Source organism: Natator depressus, chromosome 6, assembly GCF_965152275.1.
Source record: "Natator depressus isolate rNatDep1 chromosome 6, rNatDep2.hap1, whole genome shotgun sequence".
In the NCBI taxonomy this organism is placed as follows: domain Eukaryota; kingdom Metazoa; phylum Chordata; order Testudines; family Cheloniidae; genus Natator; species Natator depressus.
Genome location: NC_134239.1, coordinates 25897799 through 25924820, shown reverse-complemented (window position 1 = coordinate 25924820; position 27022 = coordinate 25897799). Strand labels below are relative to the sequence as shown.

At 44.6% G+C, this 27022-nt stretch overlaps 1 protein-coding gene across 1 annotated transcript; it reads right to left on the bottom strand.

Moving 5' to 3' along the window:
• Positions 1-934: 934 nt before the first annotated feature.
• On the bottom strand, positions 935-26970 carry TNNT3 (troponin T3, fast skeletal type). Its single transcript, XM_074956664.1, has 12 exons — positions 26943-26970; positions 21603-21647; positions 14676-14694; positions 13585-13630; positions 12063-12179; positions 10580-10657; positions 10145-10258; positions 9611-9720; positions 8049-8139; positions 4073-4113; positions 2098-2126; positions 935-1248 (listed from the first exon to the last, which is right to left on the bottom strand). The coding sequence occupies exons 1-12, from the start codon at positions 26968-26970 to the stop codon at positions 1151-1153; spliced, it is 816 nt and encodes a 271-aa protein (XP_074812765.1). The 3' UTR covers positions 935-1150.
• Positions 26971-27022: the final 52 nt, after the last annotated feature.

Here is a 27022-nt window from a genome sequence, read left to right as displayed (position 1 = left end):
GGGTATAAAGACCAGTATAAACAAGTCATAGTATGAAATTTTAGTTTGTACTGACTTTGCTAGTGCTTTTTATGTAGCCTATTGTAAAACTAGGCAAATATCTAGATGAGTTGATGTACCCCCTGGAAGGCCTCTGCGTACCCCTGGGGGTACCAGTACCCCTGATTGAGAACGATTGCTGTAGGGAACAGTCCTGCATTGGTCCCTGGAGATGGATTGGATGACTTAGCAGGGCTTTTCCATATCTATCCTTCGATGATTCTCGGTGTTCTTTCAACTGTCAATGGAGTTTCTGCCTATTACTGCAGCAAAAAGGAGATGAGACTATATTAGAATGATTTCTTATTAGAAAGGTGTAATTCAACAGCCTTCCTCATTTGTTAGTGAAAACTCCTTATGAAAAAAATGTTTCCATTTCTGATCCCATTTGGGAACCTAAAATTTCATCCAACTTGGGGCACCAGAAACTCTGAAAAGTTAATGATAGTTAGAAATATATAAGGATAAAAGTTGGCCAGCACTTCTGCTTGCCCTCTTCCCCTCATGATGAGCCAAACACTGGGCAAATAAAACACCCAGGAAAACTCGGACTTCTTGAATCCTTACTTTACCAAATGCATTTTATCCTGAGTGTTTTTGTGTTCCCTGGCCTCAGAGAGCATCTTTGCTGAATCACCCAGATCTGTCATATTTTAATATTAGATTTTAGATTTAAATTTAAGTTTTCATTGCCCTAATAGACGCTTCTATATAATGTTTGAATGAATTGCACTTGAACATCCTCTTGAAGTCTTTACAAAGTTGGATACAATTTTAATCTATTGGAATTGAATAGAAGAACCCGAAACAGCAGTTATGAGATATATAACTGAAGAAGGTATCGGTCACACTTTATTTACAAAATCCAGAGATTCATACATAGCAATCTACAGGGAGCAGAGGGCTGGTGTCAGGAAAACAAAGGACACATGAAGCAGGAAAGGTGCCAGCAGGGAGTCATCTCTGTTCCACGGGAACCTCCTTCTTTTTGGTTGAGGACACTGCTGGAGTCCTTAAAAAAGGAGTAGGCAATCCAGGCTGGTTTTGTAGTTTTGCTCAAGCATGGGAGTGAAATTGATTTGTGAAGGGGTTAGGGGGAGGCCAGCAATGTTTAGCCACGCCACCGGGGATGATCCTGCCTGCAGTCACCTCGTGTTTCTTTACTTCCAGCGCCCTCCAACTTTGCCCTTGGCTCCTGCTTTCTTGCTGCTGTAGTACAGAAAGAAGGAAAACACATCAGTGTGACTGCTGCAGAAAAGTCCTCTGACCTTTTGACTTTTCAATCAGCTGCTACTTTGCTGAGAAGCTCTAAACCTCAAGTCAGCAGAGCAGGCTGATCAGATAGCCGGTGAATTGGATGCCACCTGCTCCAGAGCAGATGTAGCACATTCTGAGGAAAGAGATATTGGTGGAAGCAGATTTTTACTTGGGGTCTTCAGAGGATGGCCAGGAAGTATAAGCATGGAGGGGTGAGAGGCTTTGCCGCTTACTGAATTGTATGCCCAGAGAGAAGGGGATCCTTGAAACTAGTGGACATGGGCCCCAAACTGCAGAGTGCAGATCCAGTTCCAGATCAGAACATTTCCCAAGTTCAGATCTGGATTATGGGTTCAGGTGCAACTCTGGAAATGGAAAGGACTTCCTCAAACAGGACTGTACCAGTACAGTGCCCAGAGGCTCAAGTCACCTGACAGTAGAATTTTAGAAATTATTCCCATGCAAAATAATCAGAAAAATATTTAAATAAAACTAAGGCTGAATAAAAGAATTACTTTGCCATAATAAAGGGGACTGAAGTCCCCCCCCATACAATGCCTGGGGAATGTAAAGAATTATAAAATGTTTTAACACATGCAAAGAGATGATTCTGGTTCCCTAGAATTACATGTGTCCTCTTCTGACCCTCATTGGTACCAGTAACCCAGTCTTACTGGGGGATGTATGGATGTAGTCTCCATATGATCCTCAAGCTAAGGCTTGTAAAGCACCCTGAGGAAATGATTACCAAGTAATATCTTCTTGCATGCAGAATAGCATTTCAACATGCAATCCACTTACCCTCCTGCTGTGAAACAGATGCATGCCTGCTTCCAGGTGTGTTCCAAGTGAGAAAGTTAGTCTGGTTAGGCTCTGCACTGTGTCAGCAATGGGTCCCTGTGCAATGCACTGATTCCTTGTGCACTGCATAACCCGTACCCTTCCATCCCAAATATACACCAATAAGGCTACTTCTTGAATCAAACCACTTGCAAGCTGTTTAATCTTTTTGGTGCTAAACGGCAAAGCAAGGGTGCCGAGCAAACACATCTGTCTGGCCAGTGGAAGCAGATAGCGAATGTTGTGTTGGTTGGAATGGATGTTTCCAAGGAAGCTGCATTCGGAACACATGTTCCTCGAGGCAGCAGGGAAGGGATTAAAAGGCAACAACAGAAGGGCATATTTAGCATGGTTATATAGGCCCCAACTTACAGTGGGTTTGTTCAGGAGTAGTAGGCTTATGTACGGGAGTCTTCCATAGTGACTCATACACACATACAGTGAATACTTTACCTCTCAACCCACTTTAGAATAGAAGACAGTCTATTCCGAAAATTAACCTTTTACATGAGAGACAAGGGGTTATTGTCTGTTCACTCAGAGAATATCCTGTCTGACATATTATTAAGCTCAGTCTTCTTTAAACTCATCTCATTCTCCATTATGCTGGCTTTTGGACTGGATCAAAAATCACTGTAGGAGCTGCATGCCTAACCATCAGTTCCCCAAATTAATACAGAGCCCTTGTCACTTCGAGTTTCACAAGGTCTAAGATGTTTTATGTTATGCCTGCCTTTAGGCTATGTTTATGGGGGGTTATTGTTCCTTAAAACAAAAAGGGACCATAGAAGGCCAATACACCAGGATGAAAGACTTTTACTTTAGAATGTCATGCTCTGTTTCTGATGGAGAAATGCCCCCTAATACCTGGAGGGATCCACAACCATACCTTTCCAAATGAAGTGCCATCACACCCAGAAGAACCATCTCTGGAAAGAGATGCTTCCAGAAAAAATATCACCTCTTTGGATAATTGGGAGGGTCCCTAGCATGGTAACATTTCATGTTGGTTTTTTGGTAGTGAGATCAGAAGACATAGGAGGAAGAAAACCATGCAGATGAGCCTAATCTTGCAAGGTTCTTTGAGACCCCCATACTCCCTATGAAGCAAATACATCAAGCCCTGTGTCTGGAATCTACAGAGAACTGCACCCAAAAAAATGTTAAATTCATTTGACATTCCAGTGTGAATGGGGGACGAGGGAAAGACTGTTTGGTCCTTGGTGATACCTATATCTTTGAGTCATTTGCATGACTGGAGCTCTTAATGGTACAGAGAAACTGCAAAGAGCAGATTTCAGCTTTTGGAGAGCTTCCCTCACCTTCTTCCCGTGACTCCTCCTCCTTGCCTTTTACTTCTCTACACACCCCTCCCTCCCCCAGCCCCTTGTCTCTGATGTATTGAGGTCTCCTGATGAAAACATGCAACAACAAAGACATGGGACTCACAAGCAGGAAAGAAATTAAATTAAAGAGGTAAGGTGGGGAAGGAAAGTGGGAGGTCATATACCAATGAAAAGAACCCACACCCCTGATCACATGACATCCATGTGACGGGGTAACCCTGGATGTCAGTCTTATTACACACCTTTCCTTGCAATCTCGGCAATCACTTCTCCATCCTGTATAAGCAAAGGCCATTTCCGTTCCTGTGTTCAAAACACTTTAGCCAATACTAACAGTCACAGCTTGAGCGACTGGTGTCTGCAGCGATTGTGGGAAGGTGTGTGCATGGGAGATGATGGTTCTTTTACATTAGGTTATGGATTCACTTCAGTTTGACCATCATTTTCTAAGGGTGGGGGCGGGTTGGAGGTTGCCCTTCCACCTCTCGCCTCATTCCCTTCTGAGAAGAAAATGTCAGCATCAAAGCTGAAGTGTCTGCTGGAACACTGAGCAGATATCCCAGACTTTAGGCTGGGACATAGGTACTTACTGCTTCTGGGCCTGATCAATCCGGTTCCTGAGGGTGGTGATCTGCAAACAACATACATGACTAGGGTTTTCAAAGAGCTCTGCCAAGTGACCTGATTTCCCCATGGGGAGGGAAGTGGTTTACCTGGCTGGAGTTCTGGAGACAGGTGCCTGTGATGGGAGAAACTCTTTCTTTTCAAATGAAAACTCTCTTGAGTGAGAGGTTGCTAACTAGCAGTAAATTTACAAGCTAATTTCATGTTTTACAAGGAGGCACAGATGAGGAATTCAACTGAAGGGACGGTGCTGTTGCCCTTGTTAAAATAATTCATTAATTCATGTACAATGGAACCCATTTATGGTGAACTCATGTATAGCCAAACTTCAGGTAAGTGGCCTAGAAAGTCATAAATTGGCCATTTTGAAAGCTCAGGAGACCCTGAGAGGTGTGATCTCCTTGTGTGTGTGTTGTCCTCACCATCCCGCCATCCCAGCTGTAAATTTACCAGGTAGCTAGCAACATTGAAGTGGAAGGTGGGTTTGACCTGGACAGGTGAGAAATTGGAAACAGAAAAGCTCCAAAGCTGGAGGAAAACTAGTGAGAATGCTCAGCAACAAATAACTCCAGGGCTTTCAATAGAGGGGAAGTATATTGGAGGGGTGCAGGATGCACTTGCCTCTACCCATCAATATCATATAAAGAGACCGCTGCACTTTGGGAATGAGGGATACTCCAACTGAGGGGTATTACTGGGCTTAGGCACCTCCTGATACCTTGATAGTTAGTCTCCACGGGTCCATGGAAATACTCCTGTTGTCTTCAGTAGGCTTTGGATCAGGCCCCAAGGCATTAGGCTGATGGAGCACGTGCTCTCCTAGTACCTTCTGCAGGCTAATTAGTAGAGCAGCTCTGGAGCTGATTTGGGGGCAGGAGGTAGAGAATGCACAATGCAAAACCCTTTGCAGACATTTCTCTAATAGACTGAAGGGTTCCCAAAGGGGACCAAGAGGAAATATTAGAAAGGAAACACAGCAACCATAGAAAGAAGGGCTGGAGTGGGGGATTTGAGGTCCTTCCCAAGCCATCTTCCAGACTGTGGCAATTTGTGGTGTGGTAATACTTGTGTCTCATTGCCCCTGGGGCAGGGGGAGGGGGGGAATTCATGATGAAGATGAGCTCATCCTCTCTTAATCATGGTGGAATTTTAGATACGAACTAGATGCTCAGGAAAGTGAAGGACTAATCCATAAAGTACCAGATGTGTAGACCCAATGTGTGGCTGCTATGTTGTTTTGCCTGATTTAGCACCTCAGTCCTGACGTGCAGTCTTGCTATTCAAGTCTTGCAGGGATCTTTGTGCTCTGAATATATGTCCACTAAAAACTAGAATGAGTCTACAACCCACTTCTGTTCGTTTCATTTTTCCTGTGTAACCCAATCAGGATCAAACCCTGATTTCCAGAGGTGAAAGTTCACCTGCTGAGCCCCCTCCTCCCCCTACTTCTGCTCTTGGTGTAATTCAGAATTCTCCATTGCCTCTGGACTCAATGTTTTGAGCAAACTCACAGTCAAAGAACTGGTGACCCAGCAAGAGTCACATGGCATTTGAAATTACCAGTGCTTGAAACAGGAAAAGATCACATTTCAGGATGGTCTGCCATCTCGGATTTCCTGGGCCAAGTTTTCCCATGGCAAACAGGAAAAAAAAAAGAAAAAAAAGAAAGAGACCGAGACTGAGACATTAGAGGCAACAGGACAACATCGAAAAGGAAAGATCTGCTGCATTCTGTACTTACTCACGGTAGTTTAAAAATCTGCTCCATGGATTTGACTCATTTATCGCAATTGGGTATTTTTTTCAGACCTGGCAGAGAGTCAGCTTTGCCCTTCAAACTGACTCAAGGGCTTGAGACTCACCTTTTCTGCTAAACCAGTGACAGCCGGCACAGCATTCAGTGTCTTACATAGTACCAGTAAGCAACAGGGGTACAACAACACTACGTTTTAAAACTTTCAGCACCGGGTCTCAGAGGCCAGGTCTACAGGCTAGGGCTCACGGGGCTCATGCTAGGGCTCATGCTATGGCACTAAAAACAGCAGTGTAGACACTGCAGCTCAGACAGGAGCTCGGGCTCTGAAGCCCAGTTCCCACCACAGTCTCCACTGATCTCCAGCCTGACCTCAAATGTCTACACAGCTGCTTTTAGCACAGTAACTCAAGCCCCATGAGCTTAAGTATGTAGATCTGGGCTCTGAGACTCACTGCCGTGGGTTTTAAAACACAGTGAAGATGGACACAGAGGCGAGTGCTTAAAACCAGGCCCCCTCCCTGACATCTTGTGTGTCCAATTTTCTTCCTTTTTCTCTCCCTTGCTTTCTTTGTTATTTTATGTCTTCTTCTCTTTTTCCTTCTCACACTTTCCCTTCCCATCTCTCTCTCCTTTCTTTCTCACTCTTCTCTGCCTTCCTACTCATTCTGACCTTTTTTCTTTCTGTCTCCTTTTCCCCTCCCTCACTCTTTCTTTATTACACTCTGCTCTCGTCTCTTTTTCCTTTTGTACTTTCTATAAGCTATGGGGCTCTACAGGGAAGCATGCAGTCTGGATCTTTCAGCAGTCAGTTCTGCACAAAACCAACGTAGAGTAAGGTAGATTAATTCGTGCTTCTCTGGTTTAAGGAGCAGCCTGCTTTATCTCTCTCTGTTTTGGGGTTCTTGTGTGTTATTCTAAATTCTAAGAAATTTAGTGTTATGTTGCAACCTTCCAGCAAGAGTATTTTTCTGTTTTTATCTAATTTCTCTGTATGTGTGCCATGAACATAACAATTCCCACTTTATCTGCGGTGCTGCTGCATTCCATTTAAACTAGTGGGCTGTCATGCAGTGTCCAGAAGATTCATTCCATCTGAGCATACATGAATCATCCAACAGCAACTGTTAAACACCACTGTGATTTTGTGCTACTGTTCAGACTACACCCTGCTTTACAAGAATGGAAGGTGAGAGAAAAATGAAGTGAAGGGAGACACGCAAGACTCAGTCTACTCATCCCTCTGCCAGATGGAACTGAGTGCCGGTGCGCTGTCCACCTGCGTGCGCAAGCGCACAAAATCTCGCCATGCAGGAGGCTCATGCATTTTAGCAGACTTCGCTGCTGCTGTCACATGGGCGAACTCTTTGTACTTACAACTTGGATAGCGCCTGCACCCTGCTACGTAGTGATATAATCTAAGAGAGATTAAGATAATCATGTTGGTGTGGGTTGTTCTCAGTCCAAGTATTTTAAAAAAAATTGGAAAAAGGAAGTGAAGACAGAGAAAAGCAGCCAGAAATATCGATCGCAGCAGGATTCTGGTCACTGAAGTGTAGTGCAGTTGGGTATGGGCATATCCCATGATCAGACGTGAAAGGGACATGTCAGCACTCTGATACCATGTGGCACTTCAGTAAGATGCACATCTACAGAGGCATAGATTTCATCAAGGGCCTCCTAAGAGTTCAGTCCACAGGGGGTCATTTCCGTCCCACTCTTTTTGTTTTAACTCTATGATGGAAATAAAAATTCCAAAATTTAAGTATGAAAATGAACATGTGGTTAAGAAAGTCACTTGGTGAGGGAGACAGGCAACTGAAAGCATCTGACCAACCCCTTTTCATACCTCTCTTCCAAACTAATAAACAATGGGGTTTTTCTTTTCCCATTGTGGGGCGTGTCTCATTTTCATAGATTCTGGTCTAATCAATTCCAACTTTAAGACTCAATTGCAGCCTTCTAATATAGCCCCATGCATGTGGTAGGTATACAGTTATGGGAAATATGATTCCCATATGCCATGCATGGCTCTGGCAATTTACCCTGCTGGGTAAATATTCCAAAAGTCGTGTGTGGAACTAGCTTAATGATATCTCCACACCACATTTCCTATGGGAGTTTCACAGCTTCCTGCAGATTGGACCCAGAGGTGACTGGTGCCATGACCAACTTGCTTCTCAACCCACCTCATATTTTTGACTCTTCATCTTCTCTCCAAATTCATACTTCTCAGTTTCCAGCTGGTATAACCAATCCCACAGTTCCTTGGCCTTATCCCTATGCATTGCGGAGGGAGGAAGACAGGAGAAATATTTCATACATTTGAAATGTCACATGTTTGCTGTGGCCCCCAGGACACTAGTAGCAAATTGTGTGTGTGTGTGTGTGTGTGTGTGTGGCGTGTGTGTGTGTGCACGCAGCCCATACAGCTTCCCCTTCAAAACTCCTCCCCAGCTTCACGTCACTGACTATTTTTATGGTCAGATTTTATTTTCCTCAGCTTTATCCGTGTTAACATTTCAGCCTTGCACTGTTTCCTCTTATCAGGCATTAACACCCTTTCACAAATTTATTTATTTACTCGGCTCTTTGTCGCTCACTAAAGAACCCAGGGGAACTGGAGGGGAAGTGGTGAGTGGGATTCCAAAGTTTGAATGAGCAATTGGCTGAGCAATTGGCATGGTAGCTTTCACCAGTCTCAGGGCTAAGGTGGATGAGCAAAACTGGCCCAGTGTAACATTAGTTAGAGATTGGCTTGGACCAGAACACTAGATCTCTAGAACCCCCCAAACTCTGAGACGGTTCACATCTAGATTTTTGCATCGCAGACCCATCTCTACTACTACTGATGTTGGCAGAGGCCTGCTCTTCTTCCCTATCCTTATCCATCCACCTCCTTGGATTGCAATACTCCTACAATTATGACACTAACCACATTACAAACAACCCTTTCTGTTTCTGGACATCCACCATTGTTCTGCCCCCATCTCCACCAGGGTTGGCTCTTCTGTAGGGTGCCATTTCTAAAGTGGCCCCTACCCATTCCTTTTATATCCCAGGGCACACAGGTCCTCCTACAGCACACTCTCTTTCTATGTCCCTAATTTCCCTTAGATTTTAGACTGTTTGGTTTTTAGGATTTTGAGGACCGTCTACAAGGCAAGGTTAGCTGTGTGGGGGATGGGACGTAACAAAGCTAACATGCTCCTCTCTACCTCTCATGTCATGCAGTTGCTTCAGCGTGTGTTGATGTTGCACCACCCTCTCCTCACCTAATACCCTCACACATCATGGAATGAAGAGGCAGCTTCATGTTGTGACAACGTGCCATGGTGGAACATCACGATAGCACAGCGCCCAAAATGAACCTGAGCTCAGCTGAGCCGAACTAGTCTGTAGGTTTACAGGATGTCATTGTCCCAGGAATTTTGAGATGAGTGGCAACCGTAGTTTGATTAGCAGCAGAAGGAAGGCAGTCTGACTAAGCCATGACCACAGCTGGATGTCCACCTCATGTACAATGACATCTGCTGCCCCCTTTTCCCCTTTGTGTCCCAGCACAGCCAAAGGCACAATTTAGCATTGGCTTCATAAGGGCTCCACAGTTGCCTTATCAGGAAGTTCCTTCAGTGTGGTAGGCCCCAGACCACTAGAAGAAATCTCTCTGTGTCCTCATTCAGAGCTGTCAGCCTTGACCTCCCTGAGAAATCATCTAATCTACCTGCAGCAAATGAAGATGGCATGTTACCTCAGCTTGTCTTCATTCAGGTGGTCAATGTTTAGTGTTTTGCGCCTCTCTGCCAGGATCTTCTTCTTCATTTCCCTAGCAGTCTGCTTCTTTCCTCTCTTCTGGTCAGCCTGTAGGAAACATACGCCCAGAATATCAGTGGATGCTGCCCTGCACAAATTCAGGATGAAGTACAGGGATATTGTGGAAGGGCTAAGGAACCATGGACACGTACTCGAGCATTTCCGGGCAGATGCACTGGGGTCATTCTGGAGACATTAGCGCATTCCCAACAACACTTACTCCACAGGAGCTGAGACACTCCTAAAAGTTATGCAATGGCCTTGAAACTTCAGGGAATCCCAAGCAGTTATAGGAGTTGTCATGAAAATCTAAGGGATTCCTAGCAACTGCTGGAACAAACTTAGAGAATTCCAAATGATTGGTAGAGAATTTAGGAGACTCAGTGGGGACAGAGAGGTATGCGAGTGGTGATAAAACTCAGAGAGGTGTGTTTATTGCCTCCCTATTTCATCCATTGATCAATGCCTTTACCTTTGCCAAATAGCTGCTGTATGTGGCACCCATGGAGGTCAGAGCCTTCTTTTTCTTCAGGTCATCCTCAGCTCTTCTCTTAGCATCTTCTTCCTCTCTTCTTACCTTCTCCTCCTGCAGAATGCACCATAGAAAAACAAGTTACTGAAAGGACTTTGGCTGGGGGAGCCCACACCTATTCCACTAGCAGCAGGAGTCACTGCAGGGAATGATGTAGGAATGTATGCGTCTGGGAAGTTATAGCTGCTTCCTTCCCAGGCTCTGCCCAGTGAGCCTCACTGTAATGAGGAGACTAGCAGTATCTTCTCTGGTGTTCCTGAGGCAGGCAGGACCTAAAGCTTCTCTCCATTTCCTTTCACAGTTCCCGAACAAAGTCTGAGCCCAGGTACTTTCTTGTTATGTGTCAAGAGGAAAACAGAAAGCAGAGGCACGTACCGCAAGCCTGACCTGACGCTCCTTCTCATTCTCAGCCCGGATTCTTTGTTGTTCTGCCCTTTCGGCTCTGCGTTTCTCCTGCCCGAAACAAAGGAAGAGGCACAGAGTCATCAGTATGTGGCTTTATTTGTCTCCAAAGCTTTATAAAGGATTTTAGTTTCCATATTAGGCAGTGGACCGTTCCCATTACTTTACCAAAACGTGCAGGATGAGGCACATAGCCAGCTGAAGGGCCCCAGGTGAATTCCATGACTGTAAAACACCTGGGAGGCTGAGAACAGGGATGGGTTACAATGAGTATGGTCACCTCTGTGCAGTGTGGGACAGGCTTCCCTCAAGTCAGAATTGAGGAAGTAGAATAGACTGTCAATCTACAGAGGGGACCCAAGGCTAGCAGATGGTTTCTACGCCTGTTTTCAAAATGGTTATGCCTCATCCACCCAGGGGTGAAAGTAGGCCAGTATGGACCAGTACAGGCCAGTACAGCGTACCGGTAAGAAGTGGCTGCCGGTATCAGCTCGTACGCAGCCAATATTAAAGTGCTGCCCCTTGTGCCCCGCCCCAACACATACACACACACTGCTTTGGCAGCCCTGCCAGTAGGGATCCTACCGGCAGGGCTGCCAATGGTAGGGGCGGGGAAGGGGCAGCTGTCCCAGGGCCTGGCGATTTAAAAGGGCCCAGGGCTCCCAGCCATCGCTACTGCGGCAGCGGCCAGAGCCCCAGGCCCATTTAAATCACTGGGCCCCGGGACAGCTGCCCCTTCCCCCCCACACCATTAAATCGCCGCTGGAGCCTTTAACAACCCATGCTATCCTAGTTATGGGCTTCACACACAGCTCTGTTAATGCACCTTTGTTCTAACCTGCAACACCCCTTGATGTTCTAGTTCTGAGTCCCACCACACACCTCTGCCATTCTACCTCATCCTTGACCTGCCTAAGCCCTGCTACTCCAGTCTTAAGTCCATCTCATCACTTTACCCAATTCACCTCAGACCTGGCCTGCAGCAACCTCCTCCTGGATATGTCAGAGCAGAAATGGCCTGTGGTCCTGAGCTGTGCTTAACTGTACATGGTGTTTTGTAGTATAAACAAACACACCCCTGAGGAACGACGAGAAGACCCAAGACTTATTTTCATTTGGGACCTAATCCAGGTTTGCATTTAGCTCTTCATATCTGAGAGGCTAGTGCACTGACCCAAGCCTCATTAAGGCTACCACTGCAAGGTGTCCTTGATTTCCACATTGGCACATTCCACTCTATACCAGCCAAAAATACACCGTCATTATCTTGATCACATTGGGAACAAGATGCAGTCACCTTGAAGGACTATCGTCCCCTGTTCTTCTGTCTCCACTTGTTGGACAGAAGGAGCAATTTGGTCTGTAAGGTTCCAGTTCAGTTCTGAGGCTCTGAGGTAATTACACACACTATCCTCCTGAAGCAGACATCACTGGGAATGGCACCATAGAGACTTACAATTCTTTCCTTCAGGGCAAGCAGTTCCTCTTCTTCCTTCTTCCTGCCCTCGAAGTGATTGTCAATCAAGGCTTGCAGTTCAATCAGGTCTTTGTTCTGCCTCTTCTTTTGGATGTCCTGAAGGAGCAGTAAGGCGTTATTACAATAACAATCTAACACTGGTACAGCTCCTTCCATCTGAGGATCTCAGGCCACTGTACAAAGGAGGCTAAGTATGAACAGCCTCATTTTACAGATAAGGAAATTGAAACACAAGGGGCAACATCTGAAAGCCAATGGAGTCAATGGGAGCCTTTCTATTGACTTGGGTGCTGACTCAGGGCCAGAGACATTTAGTGACTTGCCCAAATTAATAGCCAGTGGTAAAACAAGGGACAGAGTCCTGGTTTCCCAGCTCCCACTTCCTCGCTTCAATGGATCATCCTATTTCACCTACTCTTACATTTTACATTTCTTTTTACATTTCTCTGCAGACTCCTCATTTTACCTGAGTATTCCTACACCAGTCAAAATTAATAGAAGCTTCATTTACTTGTGGACAAGGTGAACACTACAGTGACCCTGAATGAGCATACAACTTATCCTGATGTAATCATGTACCACTCATCACAAGGGCTTTTTCTTTTCCTGTTGACTTACTAGAAACATATTTGGGTCCATGCTTGTTTGGTTATTTGGTGGTGCCATTCTGAGCACTGTTTCTCAGAGACAGACTTGATACAACCTGCTTCATGTGTGTGGATTCATTACAGGCACCTGCACAGCTGGGAAAGCCTCCTCCAAGGGACTTGCTTCTTTAAATCTCTTTTCTGCTTATTGGTGCATTGTTATGGGGTTTGGGTTTTTTTGTTTGTTTGCTTGTTTAGTTTAAATCTATTGTGTGGCCTATTAAAGGAGAAGTGGTTTTTTACCCCCCAAAAGCTTATGCCCAAATAAATCTGTTAGTCTTTGAGGTGCCACCAGACTCCTTGTTGTTTTTGTGGATACAGGCTAACACGGCTACCCCTTTGGTAAAGGACATAACCATTTCCCATGCACTATGTGCAGGTTCTTGATACCATGAAAGCCCTTTCCTGGCCACTGAAACTCCAAAGTTAATCTTATTTCATCATTCTTGAGTCAGGGAAGCTGCCTGGAACACTCAGCAAAAAGACAGGACACGGAAGTGATTGAAAGGGCAGTTGGATTGTCCTTGAGAAACCGAGGGATAATTAACTGACCAAGATAAAGATCACAATAAAGGTCTGCAAGGAAGAAGATCTAAAGGCTTTATAAGCAGTTACTAATTCCATTTCCACCCTTCAGATTTCTCTTTCCAAGACAAATTAAGCTAGAAATACAGCTGCACAACTAAAGCAATGTGTAAGCAGGTTTTTCAGATATGGACCCCAGATTAATCTTTCACTGAAAATAGACTCCTTTTGCCCTTGGCTACATGGCAGTGACATTTTCACAAAGGCTAGTAGTGATGCAGGGAGTGGTGGGTGTGCGTATGTGATGGACATGTGTCAGGAATACTTACATCAAAGTCTACTTTCTCACCCTCTGGTATTTTAGGAGCAGTCAGTCTGTAGGGGATGAAAAATAGAAGGAATTGAACCTCAAAGAACCAAGAGATTAACTCATTCACCAAATGGAGCCATGCTGAGGGAGAAATGTTGATGAGGAGGTACAGCTGAAGCTATGGCTTGATTGAAAACCCAATGGAGGAAGGGAGCTGACCCATCCCAAATGTTTATGGGGTCATCCCATTTTGCACAAAAAGGTGCAGAATGGGACAACTCACATGTAAAGTTCCATGAGGCTGCTAACACAAAGAGAACACTGCATGACCCATCCTGGGATGCTGGCTTGGTGGAGAATCAGGGCACTGATCCACTAGAGCCAGAAGATCCCTGGGGAATCCTGGTCAAGCCTTGTGGAGCCCAGGACAAACCAACTGTGTTGCCTGCCAGCAACACTGGAAGTATGGGTAACTCCCATGACATGCTGCCATTGGCTGCCCTGTTCCCCACATCCAGCTGCTGCAACTCATGCCCCCTTTCATGGTTTGAAGAACAACGGAAAGGATTTAATGTTGAACCCCTCAGCATTCATTGTCTGTGGCAAACTGCCATCCCCTGTCAGACATTCTCTTTTACCCGCACACATTGTTGCAAAGGGAGCCACAGAGCAGGCAGAGAAAGGTGGGCAGAGTATACTGCACACATGCCTTTCCCCTCTTGGTACCCTCTCTTCCCATTTGTGTGCTACCCAGGAGAAATTAGCAGATAACATGAGCTCAGCTTCACCCAACACAAGGTGCTACAGGGGATGGAGTAGGAGCACTTGGCTGGAGAGACCTGATGTCTGTGCCAGTCCTCGCTGTAATAAGATGTATGAGCTGGTATGGGACTGGTCTCTATTTCCTGGCCTGTAGCCAGTCTTACAGTAGCTTCTGACAGAGGGAGGCAGTCTAGGGAAGAGTCCAGAAATGCTGGATGTTGCATGAATGGTGGGGAGGAGGGGGTTGTGCATAGGTAGTAGGAGACATTTCTCTGGTAGGAGGAGGTCTATGGATGGTCATCACATTTATACCAGTATTTTTAAAAACAACCATTAATGCATACTTACTTTGGCCTGGGCTTTTCCTCTGAGTTTGGAAACACGGACAGAAAACAGGAAGAGAGGGGAGAAAAGAGGGAGAACAGTTAGAATGAGAAAAACAACACCAGCTGCTGTTTGTTAAAGCTGGGAAACTGAAGGGAAATCCAGGTTTAGGAGGAACACCCCTGAGTAACTGGTTATGCCTCATACACATCCAAAAGAGACCTTTCCCTTTGGTGTCAGTGAAAGCAGACTGATTTGACCTCAAATCAGAACTCTACAGAAAAGGAAAGGAAACAAGAGATTGTTTAAAAGTCCTAACGTAGCATCTGGAAGTTAATGGTTTCATTTATGAGATGAGTGCTAGTTCTTACCCCCTGGAGACCAAAGCTATAGGGAGGATGACAGAGCTTGAAGGTAAAAGAAGAATATTCCCCCTCGTAGTGTCAGTTTCTCATCTCTTTTACACTGGTGGATATTCTCAGCAACTCCACTAAAGTCAATGGAGATATTTTGGGTTTACACTGGTGTAAATGAGAGCTAAACTTGGCTACAGATCTACTAAAATGTTGCATACATGGCCCAGAAGGGGAACAGCTTTATGGTAAATCACCTCCAGGCGCATTCACTCCCAGACATCCCCACATGGCATCTATGTTTCCCAAAGTCTCCATGTTCTCTCTTTCTCTCGTTCATACACAGCAGTGCCCCTCAAACCCAACCTGGAAAGATCATCCTGCCTAAGGGGGCTTATTCTGCATAAGGGGGCATTGGTGGATATTCTAAGCAAAATTCCCATGAATGTTAATGAGAGTGAAACCTGTGTCTCCAGGAGAGGACAGGCCCCCTCAGTATGCAATGTAAACCATCTCCAAGATAGTCAATCCTGGGCTTTTCATAATGAGAGACATTCTACTGCACCAAACAGCCATTTACTGTTTTGGTGATGTGCTGTTTTGTATACACTTTGAGCCTGATTCTCCTATCTGTAATACTGGGTTTATATCAGTGTAATGCCAGCAAATTCAATGGAGTTTCTCCCATAAGTGGAGGAGTATTAAGCCCATACATTCTATCCTAATGTTGTCTCTTACAGACCCAGGTTGACTTTCATAGCCACATGCTGAGTTTGAACTTTTAGGAATTCATCTGAATTCTGCCATACAATGCTCTTGTATTGTTTGCTTGGTGGGATGGATTAGAAATAAAAAGCTCACAGCCTATTGTGGACAGAGCCAACTTTGAGGAGCTCAGCTTCTCTCAGGATTTGGTCCAAACACCCAGTTATCCAGAAACAATATGTTTTCCCTGTAATTATTTGAGGTCAGATAATTATATTTTGATGCATTTCAAAGGATGACCTTTTTTTTAAAATGGAGCACCTGTACTCTGGGAGTCTCACTCCTGGCCACCTTCACCACCACGGTGTGTTCAAGCAGGCCATTGCCAGTCATACTATTGCCATATTTACAAGTCCCAGTCAGCTCTTATTTCTGGGGAGAAAGGCAGCAGTGCTAGCAGCCAGTTCTGCCTTCCATGAGGCTCTTCACTCACTCACCCACCTATCCTCCCAGGGCTGCCTTCCTCTGTATTTAGCTGCTGCTAGCTGGTGGGATTGCTTCGCCCTCTAATTAGCCCTTCAGTGTGGCTCCACTTGTTAATTGATCCTCTATACTGGTGGGGATTTGAGTGACAGGTTACTGTCAGCATGTTTTCCCCAGGAACTGAAATTAGAGAGGGTGTTGAATGTACAGGGGAGGTGTTGGAAAATGACTAAATTGGCAACATAGGCCCCGTCACCCTCCCATTTTTGCAAGTGTGGGGGCATGCGGGCGAGTGGGACAAGGGAGAATAAAATAAAATAAAAGTCAATGTCCTGTCGATCATAAGGCCAAAAAAAAAAAATCCCCTCTAAAATCAGGGGTGAAAAATCCTTGCAGGAAATATCAGCTATTTGGGGTTTTGCTAATGGGGGGAGCTGATTAAGGGATTCAAGGTGAGAGGCATAACCAAGGCTGTGACTACACTTAGAGCTAGGGATGTGACTTCAGCTTGCATGTACACACTTGCATTAGCCCTCGCTGAGCTAGCTGGCTCACAATAGCAATATAGCTGAGGCAGCCTGGGCAGCAGCAAGTGGCAGCAGGGGCTAGCCATGCTGAGTACATGCTCACCGGGGTTCTGGCGGGTTTGTACTCGGCACAGCTAGCCCGTGCCGCCACTCACCTCTGCTTGTGCCACGCGACTATTTCTAGGGCGCTAGTCCCAGGACCGCTAGGATGAGTGTGTCTAGGCGAGCTGAGAATCACAGCCTAGCCCCAAGGGCAGACATACGCTAAGGGCCACAGAAGAGTGAGTGTCAGGTGGTAATAGTTCCTTTCTCTCACTCTCTGGCTGTCTTGTCTGTTTAGATTTGTAAATCCTCTGAGACAAGGACTGTTGCTTACAGGATGTGTGAACTGTTGCTTGCAGGGTGTACCTAGCACAATGAGGCCCTGATTGCAGTTGTGGGTTTCTAGATGCTACAGTGGTGCAAATAAATAATAATAATAAAATAATCAAGTGTCAAATGACCAGGGTTTTACTGTACTCTCATAAGAATATAAATAAAAATAAGTCAGAGATCATCCCCGATAAAAGCAAAATTAGCTTATTTCTCCAGGTAGGATTTTTGTTGTTCATCTTCTTTTGTTTAGATTTGTCCATAGACAGTGAGCTTTTCGTATGATTTTTTGTTGTTGTTGTTATTTATTTGCGGGGGGGAAATTGCTTCAACCAGTTTGACCTGGATGTTATTCAGAGACACGCAGGATTCCCTTCGCCTATGAAATTCTAAGGAAATAACCAAACCATTCCAGTTTAACAAGGAAGTTGTAAGTTAGTGGCATTTGTGGCATAAGAGAGAGAAAAAGAGCTGTGGAAAGACTGATTGTTTTGTGCTTGTTTGTTATTCTTGGTTGACCCGTCTGTCATTGACTGGGTGAATCCAACCACATCAGTTGCTGCTAAATTGTTGCTTTCTGAATAATTCGATGAACAAATGATTACCAAAAAAAAAAAAAAAAAAAAGTTAGTTTGCTGTTGTCAAAATAAAGTATTGTAGATGTGACATCTAAATGCACCACCAGGAAACTAGAAAAGGGAGAGACTACAAAAAAGGTCAGCTTTCGTCCAAAAAACATCCTGCAGTGTGCATGGCCCAGCACAGAACGTACTGTATGCACTAAAACCGGCCACCAGGCTGGGATTTATTTTTAAGATGCTCTCTCTTTCAGGGCTACCAATCAAGGAACTGGGCCAAAATTTGTTAACACTCAGGAATTGTCGTAGCAAATTCCTATTCTTTGATGCATATGGTGGATTCTGACTCTCATATTCTGTGCATTCTGCCCATGAACCATGGGTCTGTGAGAAAACCCCCACAATCATCCTGCCAAAAGAAGCCAGTTCTGCAAAGAACCACTGAAAATCCAAGTTCACTGATGCTGCAATAATACATATATTCCAGAAGTTGCTGGTAGTCACAGTGGGATAGCACAGGAACTGCATATGTATCATTAAGGCATCCTCCATTGTTTTTGTTACATCTATAACATATTCTTACTGTGCTCTCCCTTTTCCGAGAATCCAACTTCACTACACCTCAACTGCATCAGATTTCTCTTGTCGCTTCCCTTCCTCTCATCTGCCAGAAACAACACTTCTAACCAACATTAAGAGCTTGCAAAGCAATATATTATTTAAAAAGAGAGAGAGAATTCACATCCTGAAGTGAAAACTGATGTAAAGGGCCCAGAAAAGTTCTCAAAGTGTTTTTCCTAAAATAAGAAAAAGGCTGAAAAAAGTGAGCTGACTTCAATTAATGTTGGAAGAACCTCAGACTCTCACTTTAGAACCTGCTGTCCCTTAGTACTGTAGAGCTCCTGGGATCCAGAAAGCGACAAAACAACATCAAGAAATGAGGGCTTCCTTTAAGACTGTACGCAAAGCCCATTGGTCCTTTACATTCATTGATGATCACAAAGAACTCATATGGGGCGGGGGAGGGGGGGCAAAGTTGTTTGAAAAAAATATCTTTTAAAAAAATCTTTCATTGAGGGAGGAGTTTCCAAACAGAGATTAGAGGTAATAAGGTAATAATATATCACCTCGCTCTTATGTAGTGCTGCTCATCGGTAGACCTCGAAGTTAAGTATGTGCTTAAGTGATTTACTGATTTTGCTGGACTAGGATTTAAATATTTGAAGGCTCAGGGCCTGTTTTTTTTGCATCCATGCAGATGGATCTTAGCACCCATACACAGCCCCATTGAATACAATGGGCTTCCCCTGTGGTGGGAGTACAAAGCCACTGGCACAGATCAGCTTCCAAGTTAAGGCACATGTGCTGTATATTTGGGAAGCATAATTTCAAGTTTTACATACCATGAATATTTGCTTGTAACTCTTAAAATCCTCCATCAGTTACCCATTCATTTTAATAGGAATATTTTGTTTTATTCTGAGTCAGTTCCAATTTAGATCAAAGACATATCCTGATTCAGTAAAGCACCTAAGCATGTGCCTAACTTTTAGCATATGCCTAAGTACTTCCCTATTCATCAAAGCATTTAAGCATTTGCTTAATTTTAAACATGTCAATAGAACTTAAGCACATGCTTACAGGCCTTTCTGAACTGGGGCCTTGCTGAAAATACCACATTATTAAAGGTTCTAGGTCACACCTAGAATACTGGGCAGGGTTCTAGAGCTGAACATTCTAGAGTACAAGGTTCTCCCGGTGCTAATTTCCCTGGTGATGGAATGCGCTAATAAACACCTCAGACACAGCAGAGTCCCCTGAGAGAGCCTGGATATGCACAGTGAATGAATGTTTGCAGCAGTGATGTTTTGGCCCAGTTCCTGAGTTTAAATCAAGTGAGGATTAGAAGCAGATGGAGAACAAAAGGGTAGGGTTAGAAAGATATTTTTGTTGTCTCAGAACAACACCAAACTACCATCATAGTATTCTCCTTCGTCTCCAGCTGCAGGTTGAAGAACAAAAGCAAAAGAAAGAAAGTATACTAGTCAATCCACAGTTGATGCTGTTCTTCTGTAAATACCCCACTTACTCTTTCCCTTTCCCTCTCCACTACTCCTGGAATCTTGAACTTGCTGGATAACAAAGAAGAAAAAAACGAAAGGAGAGAAGAGGGTGTCCAATGACTCAAATGCATGAAAAGAAATTACCCAGAGGAATCATGGGACACAGTACCTTTGCCCAACAGAGCTACTGAAACCCTAAGTGACTTGTAATTATTATACTGTAAGTCCCAAGACCATTGAGAGCTATTGTCTGTAACACACATTAAAGTCGTTTATTAATATAGTCATTGTTATTATTAAAATAATCACTGCAGTTACTGTATAAAGTATGTTAGCAATTGTTTATCCTGACTAGTTTATAGCTGATAACTAGGCCCCTACCAAATTCACGGTCCATTTTGGTCAATTTCGCGGTCATAGGATTTAAAAAATAATAAATCTCATTATTTCAGCTATTTAAATCTGAAATTTCATGGTGTTGTAATTGTAGAGATCCTGACCCAAAAAGGAGTTGTGTGTGTGTGTGTGTGGGGGGGGGGGTGTCACATGGTTATTGTAGGGGGTGTTGCGGTACTGCTACCCTTACTTCTGCGCTGCTGTTGGTGGCGGCACGGCCTGTAGAGCTGGGCAGCTGGAGAGCAGCGGCTGCTGGCCGGGAGCCCAGCTCTGAAGGCAGAGCCACCGCCAGAGCAGCATAGAAGTAAGGGTGGCCTGGTATGGTATTGCCACCCTTACTTCTGCGCTGCTGCTGGCGGGGCGCTGCCTTCAGAGGTGGGTGCCAGGCCAACAGCCGCCGCTCTCTGGCCACCCAGCTCTGAAGATAGCGTAGAAGTAAAGATGGAAAACCACAGCCCCCCCTAAAATAACCTTATGACTCCCCTGCAACTCCCTTTTTTGTGTCAGGATCCCCAATGTAAGAAATGCTGGTCTTCCTCCGTGAAGTCTGTATAGTATAGGATAGGAGTACATAAAAGGCCAGATTTCACGGAGGGAGACCAGATATCGTGGCCGTGACACGTTTTTCATGGCTGTGGTAGGGCCCTACTGATAACAAATTGTTAAAGGATCAACCTGCTCATTTGAATTATATTGAACGTCTGATTTTTTTTTTACCAGAACTGAATGGAGCTCTGTAAAATATAGCTCTGATACAGAAACAAAACTAATTCCTCAACTGGTGTAAATCAGTGCAACTCCGTTGACTTCAATGAAGCCTTGCTGATTTACACCAGCTGCGGATCTCCCCTAAAATGTGTACTCCCAAACCTTTGATGGAGAATAGTAAGGCTCATGCAGCTGTCAAAAAAATTCCCTCCTATTCATCTCAGAGAATTCATAGAATATCAGGGACCTCAGGAGGTCATCTAGTCCGACCCCCTGCTCAAAGCAGGACCAATCCCCAAATTTTGCCCCAGATCCCTAAATGGTCCCCTCAAGGATTGAACTCATCACCCTTGGTTTAGCAATTCCAGTGAGGAGTTGTGCTGGGCAAACAGCTGTCAACATCAGCTTTTTCAGTATTTATCTGAAGTATCACACCTCTAGGCCCACTAGCCTCATTCTAAAAGAAACCCATTAACAGATTTTACAACTGTCTAACAAGTGCAACCTTTCCCCCCTCCCCGAAGAACTTTCTATGTGGCCCTTAGGAAGGCTGAAGCTTTGCTCTCCAGTCATGCTAAAGCCAGAGTAAAGCAACAAACTCAGATTCAGCCAGGAATACCATAGCAGAAGACAGGAGACATCGACTCAGACTGAATAGAGCTGACCAATACGACAGCACCATGAAGCAGCAATGCTGAGACTTGGTAGCATCCCATAAAGCCCATCACTTCCCAGATTCAAGGACAAGAAAGAAAGACAGACTTACCTTCTTCATACTCAACCTCTTGCTCTTCTTCTTCAGGGGCCTCTTCTTAAAGGGCAACACACACACATACAAAAGAAAAGCAAGTGCAAGAAAGCACAAGGGACATTAGAGATGTACAGGAGGAGCTTGGGATGGGAGAAGTCAAATTAGCTCGATTGTAGGGCAATAAAGTCAAGATGAAACAAAGGATAATGTCATCTAGTGAAGGCACTTGTTCCCCTTGGTTACTCTTCTGGGGCCAGATTATGCCTCAACAGGGCTACTCCAGATTTACTCTGGTGTAATCAAAAGCAATATTTGGCCAATGGGAAAGTGACTTTTCCTCTCTGCTCCTCTGCCTGTCAGATGAAGAAGTTGTGGCAAACTGCGTACTATCAATTCCACCACCCTGCATGTTCAATTTGTAGTGCACATCCCCAGTTACCCAGTAAGTGCAGATATTGGCATTGGCCAAAATTTACAAAAATAGGAAACTAAAGGTAGGCTGCTAAATCCATATTTAGACACCAAAGGGTGAGATTTTTAAAAGAGCCTTAAAAGCACAAGTCCTGTTGTCTATCTCTTGAAGACTTAGTTCAGGTGAGAACATATGCCCATAATTCTGGATGGCAAGTAAGAGATGGAGTATAGAATTTAGGAGGAAGACCTGGTGAAAACTAGAAGCATATGATTTATTTGAGAAATTGTGTCTGATTATGTGTGTAAGCAGAGTCTGAATGAGCTCTCCCCTGACATCTAGTGGTGAGCTGTGGAAAAGGATTTCAGGAGTTGATCTCGTCTGCATGGGCACAGCCACCCTGCCTATGTACTCAGCATGATGGCATTGCTTGCCCAATGATCACTTGTGGCTGGTGCTGGATCCCCAGTCTCCTTGTTATTGGGGCAGGAGTAATAAAGCATTGTTATCCTTGTTGTGTGAATCAAGGGCAGCAGAACCGTACCTGGCATACCCCAGTGGAGGGACTCACCCTCAACTGAACAGCACTCGCTAGGCAGGGGACATGGGTTCCAAAGCCCAATGAGTTGAGAGACGGTGGGTACAGGTACTTGTATCTGGTGGTGTGGACTGTATTTAAGGGTCCTAGACACCATTTGACCCTTCCTCTCTCCACGTATAATAAAAGAGCAAATTTAGACTCAACTGAGAGTCTTGTTACATGTTGCAGAGCTGAAATTACTGATATCTAGGTCTAAGTATTTGGGACAGTGAGGGACAGTCTAATTTGGGACAGTGTCTCTGGTGCAAGAGACTGCCCAGTGTGCACCAGCAGTGAGGCCCTGCCCCCCCGCCGCCACTAACAGCTGAGAGCACTGAGAGCTGAAATCACTGACAGTTGTGTTAAGTGGTGGGCCCTGAAGACATCTTGGCGAGTGACCAGCCGAGCGGCTGGTGGAGAGGCGTGGCCAGCAAGGCGGCTGGCGGAGAGGGCCAGAGAAGAGCCCTGCAGAGGGGTGTGGCAAGTGGCTGGCGTGGCAGTGTGCCCAAGCAGCAGAGCGTGTAAGGTGCCTCTTTAACCACCAACCCTTCCACCCAGGATGGGAGATGAACTCTGCAAATGAACCTCTGGACTCTGGGGCTGCACTGACCAAGGACAGCAACTGTGAGTGGGGTGCAGAGAAGGGACGGGCACATTAAATGGACTTTTGGGTTGCTGGACTTTAAGAACCTGAGGAAAAAAGGACACTGCCCAACTTACTTGGGGGTGGGTCTTTTGCTCAGGGTTTATGTTTATGAACCTAGTTGCAGTATTTTCCCAAATTAATGCTGAGTTACTCCCCTCCTTTTATTAAAAGGTTTTGCTACACTCAGACTCTGTGCTTGCGAGAAGGGAAGTATTGCCTCTTAGAGGTGCCCAGGGGATAGTGTGTAATTGTCCCAGGTCACTGGGTGGGGGCTTGAGCCTGTTTTGCATTGTATTCTTGGAAAAGAATCCCTAGATATTGAATCCGATCTTTGTTGATGCCAACTCTGACTGGCAGAAGGGTTACATGTGTTTACAAATTGTCTACAAGGAGCTTTCCATTTTCTAAATTGTTTGTAGAATAATTCCAGAATTTTTATTTTAAGTATTCATACTTCAGACTGAGAGTATTAATACTGGATACTGGAAATTCATATTGTGTCGATTAGTTTTGATAGGCCATATAATATTATTTCTGTTCCTTCTTAGAATCAGGTTTCTAGTGCTAACTCTCACATTTGTGAATTCAGAATTTGCTTTCCACAAACATACCCTCATATGCAATTTTATTTTAAGCAAATTATTAAGCGAATGGGGTTATTTTTGTTTTGTTTTGTTTTTTTGCATTTTTCTTCCACTTCCAACGAAAATCTAAAAAAATCCAGATTTTACGTTGCTTGGAATCCATCAGGGTATGACTGACAGACATAATCAAAATCACCTGTGTCATTCTGGCTATCATCTGTGCTTGCCAGACTCCCAACCAAATTTCACGGGACCATACTCATTAGCATACAGAATTCCAACCTCCTATAAATTACAGAAGAGAACAACTTGAAGTATCATAAAAGGTGTCAAGGAAAGAGTTTAAGGGAGAACCATCTCCCAAGCAACTGGAATTCAGTGAAGACCCAGAAGGTTCTACCCTGCTGTGGGATGGTCTTATTTCAGTGAGAAGAAAACTAGTAATCCCATACGTGGAGATTTGAACAAAGACAAGAAAAGCACATGACTCCATATTCTAGATGTTGCCTCCTCAGAATCTCTCTCAACCATGCAATATGAGCTTTGTTTAGCCTAATTTACAAAGAAAGGAGAACACCAGACTCAACAGACAACAGCATTTTGCCATGCGCTTTTTACACAGAAGATTGTTTTCCTATTGTTAGTTGAAACTATTTCCAAACCAATTCTGCATCTCTCTCCTGTTAATCCCCAGTCTGAAAAAAACCCTATCAGAATGACGTGGGTGTTGAATTACTGAAATTTTCTTTAATGTCACCTTCCAGACCCCCAAACTGTGCAGTTCCATACTGAGCATTATAGATTAGGTATATTAGGTACTGAAATCATGAATTTGGACCATAACAAATAACCTAACATATTTTGTGAAATTGGGTGGCTTTATTCTTCATAGTATGTTTTTCACTTTGGCAGAATTCTGTGGAGTCACTTTTCTTATCCACTCATCTAGACACCCTTCCATCCATCTAAATCTTGATCCATTATTTCTTCTCTTTCTGTGACTACCATCCCCCTCAACCATGTGTGAGGATGCTCTCCAAGAAACACTATAGAATTACAGATGGACAAGATGGATCAACCTGTACTTGGAATTACAATTTTGGCAAATACCACCATATAATCTGAAGGATCGTCAACAAGCTTTGCAGCAAAATAAGTAGTTCTGAGAGCAAAATGTTAATCTCCTTGTCTCTCTCAAAGATCACAAAAGCAGCCACGGGTCTGTCAAGCATTTTCCAGCATCACTGCAGGGACTGCCCAACATGCTAATTTTTTCATTCTAGAACTCAGAACACGCCCGATAATTTGATCTAGAACCCAAAGCTCCTTCAGTAGCTCTAGCTAAACTCAAAAGCCTAACTTTTCAAGTGTCTATGGATCATCAGTGCTGCAATTTTTGGATGCCCAGCATGAGACACCTTAAAGGGGACTGATTTTCAGAAAATGCGGAGCATCCACTCTCTGAAAATCAGGCGATTTTGAGCAGCCAAAACTTGAGGTCCCACTTGAAAATTTAGGCCAGAAGTTTCAGTATAGAACCTGTAACACTCTTTTCATATTGCTTGAAACCACAACGCTTGGCAAACACAACCCTTTTCTCAATGTTCATCCAAAACTCTTCAGAAAAGAGGTCATCCCCGCCCCGCCGCCCCCCCCCCCCCGGACATCCCTTTCTTGGTCCTCATCTTGTGCAATCTTAACCTTTTTGAATACTGTTTTCCCAGCAATGGCATGGCTTGTCTTCACTACCAGGGTAAATCGACTTAAGTTACGCTACTCCAGCTATGTGAATCATAGAATCATAGAATATGAGGGTTGGAAGAGACCTCAGGAGGTCATCTAGTCCAACCCCCTGCTCAAAGCAGGACCGATCCCCAATTAAATCATCCCAGCCAGGGCTTTGTCAAACCTGACCTTAAAAACTTCTAGGGAAGGAGATTCCACCACCTCTCTAGGTAACGCATTCCAGTGTTTCACCACCCTCGTCGTGAAAAAGTTTTTCCTAATATCCAACCTAAATCTCCCCCACTGCAACTTGAGACCATTACTCTTTGTTCTGTCATCTGCTACCACTGAGAACAGTCTAGAGCCATCCTCTTTGGAACCCCCTTTCAGGTAGTTGAAAGCAGCTATCAAATCCCTCCTCATTCTTCTCTTCTGAAGACTAAACATCCCCAGTTCCCTCAGCCTCTTCTCATAAGTCATGTGTTCCAGTCCCCTAATAATTTTTGTTGCCCTCCGCTGGACTCGTTCCAATTTTTCCACATCCTTCTTGTAGTGTGGGGCCCAAAACTGGACACAGTACTCCAGATGAGGCCTCACAAGTGTCGAATAGAGGGGAACGATCACGTCCCTCGATCTGCTGGCAATGCCCCTACTTATACATCCCAAAATGCCATTGGCCTTCTTGGCAACAAGGGCACACTGTTGACTCATATCCAGCTTTTCATCCACTGTAACCCCTAGGTCCTTTTCTGCAGAACTGCTGCCTAGCCATTCGGTCCCTAGTCTGTAGCGGTGCATTGGATTCTTCCGTCCTAAGTGCAGGACTCTGCACTTGTCCTTGTTGAACCTCATCAGATTTCTTTTGGCCCAATCCTCTAATTTGTCTAGGTCCCTCTGTATCCTATCCCTACCCTCCAGCGTATCTACCTCTCCTCCCAGTTTAGTATCATCCGCAAACTTGCTGACGGTGCAATCCACACCATCCTCCAGATCATTTATGAAGATATTGAACAAAACCGGCCCCAGGACCGAGCCCTGGGGCACTCCACTTGACACCGGCTGCCAACTAGACATGGAGCCATTGATCACTACCCGTTGAGCCCGACAATCTAGCCAGCTTTCTATCCACCAATAAAGTAGCTGGAGTCTACATAGCTTAAGTCGACTTACCCCAGTGTCTTCAATGTGCTGGGTCTACGGATGATGCTCTCCAGTCGACTTCCTTTACTCTTCTCGGACAGCTGGAGTAAGGGGGTAGACTGGAGAGCGCTCTGCCATTGATTTAGCGGGTCTTCATTAGACCCACTAAATCGATCCCCGCTGCATCAATTGGGGCAGCATTGATCTCCCTGTAGTGGAAACCAGCCCAAAGAGAAAGGGAGTGAGATTCTTTAAGTGGGTCACATACCTTCTTCGTGAACTTCTGTAAGTGTCATGGAACAAGCAGTGATGGGAAACAGAGAAATAGAGAAAACAGAATACATATGT

Excerpts from the sequence above, each read along its gene's own strand:
- TNNT3 (XM_074956664.1), bottom strand. The coding sequence starts at position 26,970 with ATGACACTTACAGAAGTTCACGAAGAAG. Across the intron at positions 8,140-9,610 it reads CTGAATGAAGACAAGCTGAG|GGATAAGGCCAAGGAACTGT; the intron begins GTAACATGCCAT and ends CGCAATGCATAG. Across the intron at positions 1,249-2,097 it reads ATCTGTTTCACAGCAGGAGG|CAGCAAGAAAGCAGGAGCCA; the intron begins GTAAGTGGATTG and ends TCTGTACTACAG.